General features: G+C 39.4%; 1 protein-coding gene across 1 annotated transcript in view; it reads left to right on the top strand.

The window, feature by feature from the left end:
• The window catches only part of Timmdc1 (translocase of inner mitochondrial membrane domain containing 1), a 24,896-nt gene that overhangs the window by 11,762 nt on the left and 5,067 nt on the right, over positions 1 to 8,067 (top strand). The window contains exon 5 of the mRNA XM_005344984.2: positions 5,042 to 5,120. Within this exon, the coding sequence (XP_005345041.1) occupies positions 5,042 to 5,120 (79 nt within the window). The remainder of the gene's footprint in view (positions 1 to 5,041; positions 5,121 to 8,067) is intronic.

Below are 8,067 nucleotides of genomic sequence, written 5' to 3'. Positions count from 1 at the left end.
TGTGTGTGTGTGTGTGTGTTTGAGACAGAGTTTTTCTGTGAAACAGTCCTAGCTGTCCTAGAACTTACTTTGTAGACTAGGCTGGCCTCGAATTCACAGAGATCTGCCTGTGCCTGCCTCCCTAGTCCTGGGATTAAAGATGTGCACCACGCAACCCAGCAAAAAATGTTCATTTTCAACAGTAATAGCAACAAGACATGGAAAATATGGGGTGGGGTGGAAGTTACTAACAAGTAGAAGGGAACTACATGTTGGAAAGAGCTGACGAACCCAAATAATGTCAAATCAAAACGTAATGATGAGGATAGGAAATTTTAAAGTAATCAAAGCGAAATAGCTGGTGTTGGTAATGAAGTACTGGAAATTAAAAATCCACTAGACAACTAGGGATAGGACTCTGGGTAAAACCACTTGCCATGTAAATGTAAGGGATGAAGTTCAAATCCTCAGAACCTATGAAAGAGCCAGATACACAGCACAAGTATCTGTGATTCCAACACTCCTACTGGGAGATGGGATACAGAAATGAGAGCATCTTTAGACTCTGGGGCCCAGCCAGCCTGCTGTAAACTGTGGAGAGACAACAGAGAGACCCTTATCTCAACTAAGTGGAGAATGAGGACCCATAACCTGAAGTTCTCCTTTGAATTGTGCATACATGCTATGGCACATGTGTACACACACACACATACATGCATACATGTGCACACATACACCAACACACATGTGTGCAGTTGTATGTGTACAAAAACATTTTTAAATTTTTACTGGAGAACTGAACCATAGATTTAAGAGAGCAGAGGAAAGAACCAGGCATGGTGGCTCACACCTGTAATCTCATCAACTGGACAGTGAAGACAGGAGAAATACCTCAAGTTTGAGTACAGTGTGGGCTGTAGAGTAAGACTGTGTGTAAAAAAAAATTGTTTTGTTTTTGTTGCTTCTTTTTTCGAGCAGGGGTCTCTCTGTGTAGCCCTGGTTGTCCTGGAACTCATTCTATAGACAAGACTGGCCTCTAACTCAGAGATCTGTCTGCCTCTGCCTCCCGAGTGCTGGGATTAGTGTGTGCCACCACCACCTGGCTAAAAAAAGTTTAGCCAGGTGGAGGAACAGAGTTGAATGAACTTGAAGCTAGGTCAGTACAGATCATTTCCTCTGAAAGACAGAATTTTAGGAGGGAGGAAATTGCACTGAGTACACTAATGTGTAATGGAAATACTAGCTAGAGGAGAGGGAGAAAAGCAGGCAAAATATTTGGGAAAAGAAGCACAATAGCCTCTCCAAATCTGAGTGTGTTAATCTGTTCATCTAAGAAGTTCAGCAAACTCCAAGAAAAATAGCCGTGGAGATTCACACCTTGTCAGTTTATACCTAAAGTGGCTTCTTTTGTTTTGGTTTTTAACTGAGACTTGACTTTTATAACTAAGAAAGCCCCATATTGCTGGGCTGTGGTGGTGCACATCTTTAATCCCAGCACTCAGGAGGCAGAGACAGGCGGATCTCTGTGCATACCAGGACAGTCAAGGCTGCACAGAGAAACTCTGTCTTGAAAAACCAAAAAAAGAGAAAAAAGAAAAAAAAAAGGAAGAAAAATGTCTTTTCCTCAATTAGAAAATCCCTCTTGATCCTGTCAGGGACACACTTATGACACCATGCCCTGTCAATGTGCTTATCTGTTTTGCACAGTCTCATAAGGACCATATACTTTAGCACAGACACCTGAAGTCTGCCTGGTGCACACTGCGTGCAAATTTAGATGCTTTCCAGCTAAACAGCCTATGGCCAGGGCTTGGAGCAGCCTAGGCTTGTTAGAGGCTGTACTATTGGAAAGCCTATGATATGTTAAACACTGAACAATTTTAAGTGCCTCTACATACCAGAAAAACTAAACTGGCCTTTCATATCAGTTTTTAAATGAAAAGCAATCAAATAAAAGCTATAATTGTTTTTGTTTTAATAGAGAACTTGCTAAACTATGTAGCATCTGTCTAAAATGCTGATTCTATGAGTATAGCAAAACATTTCCCTAAAGAATTAGGGAATATTTCCATGTAAAATCCAAACATGAATAAAAAACAATATATAGCATACTGGGGTTGTTTGCGGAGCTGTTGGACAGACTTCAAAGAGTTAGAAATAAAGACTAATTGTACGGATCTGTCTAAACTAAAGGTGATATATTAGATCCATGAAGAGAGGATTGACAGTTCATGGGCTTAATAACAGTTATTAATTGTGTGGAAAAAATCAAATTGCAGCAGTATTTAATATAATGAAATATAAGATTCATTAAAATACTTAAGTAAAAATTGATAAAATGTTAGGGGGAATATAGCTGCATATGTATTAGCTTTCTTAATAGGAAGATATATAAATATATATGTTTCTTTATGTGTATGTTTTAAAGCATAAAAATTAAGTTATAGGAAATTATATATAGTTTATGCTTTGATTGGCATAAATTACTACAGAAGACATTAAATGTGAAATGATCCCTGAGTAATAATGTGTTCAGATAGTACTCAATAAAAACTCCTATATATCAAAAAGAAAGGTTATCTTAATTGGCAATGAAATAAACAACAACAAAAAAGACTTAACTGACATAAATAACACAGGTGACTAATTACTCACCTTTCTCTATAGTTAAGAGAAATATAATTTAAGTTAGCTGCCATTTTTAAAGCCTGTGAAATTAGGGCTCATCAACCCAGAATGTAGAAGATCCATATGTGGTTGTATATATCTTTAACTTGAGCTCTTGAGAGCCAGAAACAAGTGGATCAAAAATCTTGGTTGCATAGTGAGTTCCAGGCCAGTCTGTACTATACAAGGTCCTCATTGCCCCTTTCTCAAAGGAAAAAAAAAAAAGAAGAATGGAAGAATGGAGGGAAGTGTACAATTGCATATTTTGAATTGGAGGTAACTGTGTGTACCTTTTTTGAATAGCAGCATAGTAATTTAAGTTCAAATCCTTAAAAATGTTCATACCTTGGTGTATTAGTCAGGGTTTTCTAGGGGTAAAAGAATTTACAGAATGAACCTCAGTATTATCTAGAAAGGGGATTTGTTGTGGTCCAGCTAATCCAACATTGGCTACCTATGAACAGTAGTTGCTCAGTCTGTGGGGCTAGCTGTCTCACCTGGTCTTCAGTGTGTGCCAGAATCTGAATAAGTAGGCTCTAATGCCAGTGGACGTGCTGGCCAAGCAAGAGCAAAAGTTCCCTTCTTCCTGTGCGTGTAGAGGTTTCCAGCAGAAGGTGTGGGCCAGATTAAAGATTCAGATTAGAAGCGCATCTTCCTATTTCAGGTTAAGCAAAAAGCCCTCACAGGTGTGCCCCTCAATTTTTGGACCTTAGTTAATTCCAGATGTAGACAAGTTGACAAACAAGAATAGCCAGCACACCTTGGGGCTGGAGAGATGACTCAGCAGTTAGCAGCAGGTGTGCTGGTCACACCCCTCCCAAACTCACATTCTGAAATAAAAATTTTTTTTTAAATAAAAATCTTCATACCACTTATCCCAAAATTTCATTTCTGTGAGTTTATCTTAAAGAAGCTATCAAAATGTATAAAGATTTATGCACAGGAGTGTCTTTATTTAAAACATTTACAAATAGAAAATTGGTGTTAAGATAAAAATTTGTGGAATGTCCAAATGTCCATGCAATCCAGTAATAGAATCATGTAGGAAACTTTAATATTAAAGCTGACTTTTTTTTTTTTTTTTGAGACAATTTCTCTGTGTAACAGCCCTGACTGTCCTGGAACTAGCTCTTGTAGACTAGGCTGGCCTTGAACTCACAGAGATCTGCCTCCCAAGTGCTGGGATTAAAGGTATGCACCACCATCATCAGGCCGAAACTGAAAAATTAATGATAATGTAATTTAATAATATATTCAGAGAAAATTAAAAGTTAAATATATATAAATAACATGGCCCTATTTTGTTTCTTCGTATTTTGTTTGGAAGACTAGCCGTTTCTGAGTAATGAGACTAAAAGTGGTTTTTATTCTTGTTAATTTAGAAAATTTTAAATGAAAATATAATAGTTAAATAGAAATAAAAACCCCAGATAAACACCTGAAAATTTTTGCCACCTAAGATGTCCTTAGTTGTATTGTGCAGAATGAAGGGGGAAATAGCTGGAATGTGTGTATCCCAGTTGGTAGCATGCTGGCTCAGCATGCAGGGAGCACCACATAGACTGTAGGTGGTGGTGCATGGCTGTCATCTCAGCACCCAGGAAGTGGAGGCTTGAAGTTCAAGGTCATTCTCAACTCCCTGCTGAGTTACATGAGACCCTGTTTTTAGAAAGGAAGGTTAAATGAGTGTCCTAGAAATGAAATTGTAGTGAAAAGAGGTGCACCCCCTGTGTCGGTCACCAGGTGGCATCCCATGCTAAATGCTGCCTCTGCAGATCTGCTGCGCACAGTGCAGCCAGCGTGAGATGGGTGAGGCTGGAGAAAGGCGTTTGTTGTTGCTGCTCTCTTCATTTTGGACCAAGTTGCCTCAAAAAAGAAAGACATGAAAGAGGCGTGAGCTGTGGGAGAAGGTGAAGTGAACTGTCTGTCGACGTTTAAGAGAAAATGGGCAGAAAAAAAAGAAGTAGAATGGTCTTAGAGCCATAGGAAAATGGAGGGGTTTTTTGTTGGTTTGTTTGTTTTTGGTGGTGGTTCTTTGGTTTTTGTTTTTTAAGACAATTTCTCTGTGTAGCTCTGACTGTCCTGGGACTCACTCTGGAGACCAGGCTGCCCTCAAAGTCAGAGATCCAGTTACTTACCTCTGTTTCCCAAGTGCTGAGATTAAAGGCATGTGCCACCACTACCCAGTAACACCGAGGATATTTAAAAATATTTACAAAATATTTTCTTTCTTTGTCTGTGGAGTGGACAGAAAGTTACCTTCCTGGATGTCATTATGCTGTTCATGGTGGTTCAGAAAGTTCACCTAGAGGTCTTTGTTCTTACTATAAAAGAGTAGAAATCTAGCATTTAAAGATGACCTAATATTGCCTCTTTTTTTTTTCCTTTTAAATAGCTGTCACCGGAGGTCTTTTCAGAGTAAACTTGGGTATTCGAGGCCTGGTGGCTGGTGGTATAATTGGAGCTTTGTTAGGGTAAGTCTTCACATGGTGTAGTCTAAATGGGTTGTCTACTAAAGGTGTCTATTATAAAGAACAAATTTAGTCCTCACAGTCTTTAAATGGTGTATGTCCTCTATTGACAATGGCTGTGACTGTTCAGTTCCTTATTGGGAGGGGGCTATGAGAGGTTTATTGTTTATGTATGCATGTATGTGTCTGTGTATGTCCCCAAGGAGTGTTCCAGGCAGTTGTAAGCTGCCTGATATGGGTGCCAGGAATAAAACTGAGGTTCTCTACAAGAACAGTGTTCATTCTTTATCGCTGAACCATATCTCCAGCTCTCACGGTCCACTTGTTTATTTATAGTCGTCACTATATAATTAAAACAGTAATAACAGCACCGTGGAGTGAAATAGCATGTATATTCAAGATTCCTTTTCACTGGGTAAAATATGTTTAAACGTCACCAGTTCCTGAAATTACTTGTAATTTGAACAAAAAACATTCATAAGGAACAAGAAAAATGAACAGAAAATTGTTCATATAGGACGTGTGTTTTGTAATGTTTTAAAATTGTATTTGTTTTGTTCAACCAGATACATATTTAAAGTTTTCTTCCCTAGCTAAAATGCTAAAAAATTGAACAATTTCAGACCTACAGAAAAGTTGGATTAACAAATATACTAAGACCCTATGAGCTGGGCAGTGGTGGTGCAGGCCAGAGGCAGGTGGATCTTTGTGAGTTCAAGGCCAGACTGGTCTACAGAGTGAGTTCCAGGGCAGGCTTCAAAGCTACAAAGAAACCCTATCTACAAAAACAAAAAGACCCTACGAAGCATGGCTTGGTGGTATATGCCTTTAATCCCAGCATTTGGGTGGCAGAGGCAGGCAGATCTCTGAGTTTAAGACCAGCCTGGTTGACAAAGCAAGTTCCAAGACAGCTAGGGCTACATAGAAAACACTGTCTCGAAAAACAAAGGGGTTGGGGCAGGGCAGGGACAACACACACCTTCTATAAAGACCCATGTCAGGACTGGGAATGTAGTTCAGTAACAGCATTTACCCAGTATGCACAAGGCTAAGTTCAATTCTTAGTACTATTCAAAAATCAAACAGCAGCAAAACTCAAAGACTGCATATGGTTTTTACTTGAATTCACCAATTGCTAACGTTTCCATATTTGTTATTTATATCTCTGTATGTGTATGAGGTACATTCATTCTTCCTTTCTTCCCTTTTTTGGTTAAACTATTTGAGATTTTATAAATGCTTACCGCTAAATGTGTCAGCATGCCTCACCTATGGTAAACTTGTGGTACAGGTACCGCAGTAGGCGTGTTCCAGCTCATCTATGAAAGGAAGTCTGATTCCAAAGTCCTTCAGCCTCTACAGCAGCACCCAGAGTGGTTCTCCCACAGTTTGCTCTGTTTATTCTTTTTGTTGTTGTTGTTGTTGTTGTTGTTTTCCAAGACAACATTTCTTTGTGTATCTCTGGCTGTCCTGGAACTCACTCTGTAGACCACGCTGGCCTCGAACTCACAGAGATTTACCTGTCTCTGCCCCATGAATGCTGGGATTAAAGGCGTGCAGCTGATCATTCTTGCTTTAGATTTGGGTTAAGTGTTTTTGTCAGGGATGCTGTGTAGGTGCAGTTGTGCCCTTGTGTGTATCACATACCCATTATAATAATGTTAACTTTAGATGTTTGGTATATTGGTTTAGTCTGTGTGGGCAAGGATGGGAGTGAAAGGGATCTGCATGCACTGTTGGCAGAAGTGTAAGGTGTGCAGATAATATCACAGTCAGTGTGGAGCTGCCTTAAAAAAGCCAAAGCGGTGTTTTGTGTGGCTGCACACACCTGTAGTCCCAGCTCTTAGAATATAAAGATGGGCATTCAAGGTCATCTTTGGTACATAGCCAGCTTGGGCTACATGAGAATTTGTCTCAAAAAATAACAGTAAACCAAAATGAACTGTAAAGCTAAAACTGTTGCGTGATTGAGCTATACCACTCCCTGCTATGTACCTGGATGAGTCTGAGCCAAAGTGTATAGGTCTGCAATGTGTGCTTCCTCACTGGGACTGTAAGCCAGACACTCCCTTTCTGTTCCTAGAGGCCACCCTCATCTTTCTCATGCCGTCCATGTTCAGAATCGCAGTACCTCTCCCCACACTTTGGATTATCTACTTTTGTCCAACCAGAGGAAACAGCTTTTAAATGGCTCTCCCAGATAATCTTTCTGATTGATTCAAATCTGCAAAATCCATGTTTGCGTGGGACATGATAAAGTCACAGGTGTACTGTCTCCTTGTCTCATGCAGTAGCCAGTTTTATTCAGAGCATCAGACACTTTATACTCTGAGGGTTAGGAAGAGTCACATGAGTAAAGTGCTTATTGGTCCTCCTCTCCTATTTCCTTTCCCACATTTTAGCCATTTTTAAGTGTGCAGTTCAGTAGTGGTAAACATATAAGTATTTACAGCACCTCCAAAATGTTTTTGTCTTATACCTGTAACTCTATACTTCTTAAACTATAATCTTTCTCATCACTATGCCCAGCTATTGGCAACCTTCATTCTACTTTCCATTTTCTATAAATTTGGCATACACACTGGAATCATATAGTATTTGAATGAATGGAATTACATTTTGTCCTTTTATAACTGCTTTATTTCACCTAGCATAACATGCTTGAGATTTATTTACGTTGTGGCATGTAGCAGTTTCCTCTCTCTCTCTCTCTCTCTCTCTCTCTCTCTCTCTCTCTCTCTCTGTGTGTGTGTGGGGGGGGCATTTTCTTTATCCATTCTGCTGATACAGTTTTTTTTAATATTTATTTATTATTATTATGTATTATACTATTATGTATACAATATTCTGTCTGTCTGTATGCCTGCAGGCCAGAAGAGGGCACCAGACCCCATTACAGATGGTTGTGAGCCACCATGTGGTTGCTGGGAATTGAACTCAGGACCTTTGG

The sequence above is a fragment of the Microtus ochrogaster genome, chromosome 2 (genome assembly GCF_000317375.1).
Source record: "Microtus ochrogaster isolate Prairie Vole_2 chromosome 2, MicOch1.0, whole genome shotgun sequence".
Lineage (NCBI taxonomy): Eukaryota > Metazoa > Chordata > Mammalia > Rodentia > Cricetidae > Microtus > Microtus ochrogaster.
Note: the sequence above shows the minus strand (reverse complement) of the source record. Positions and strands in the feature narration are given on the sequence as shown.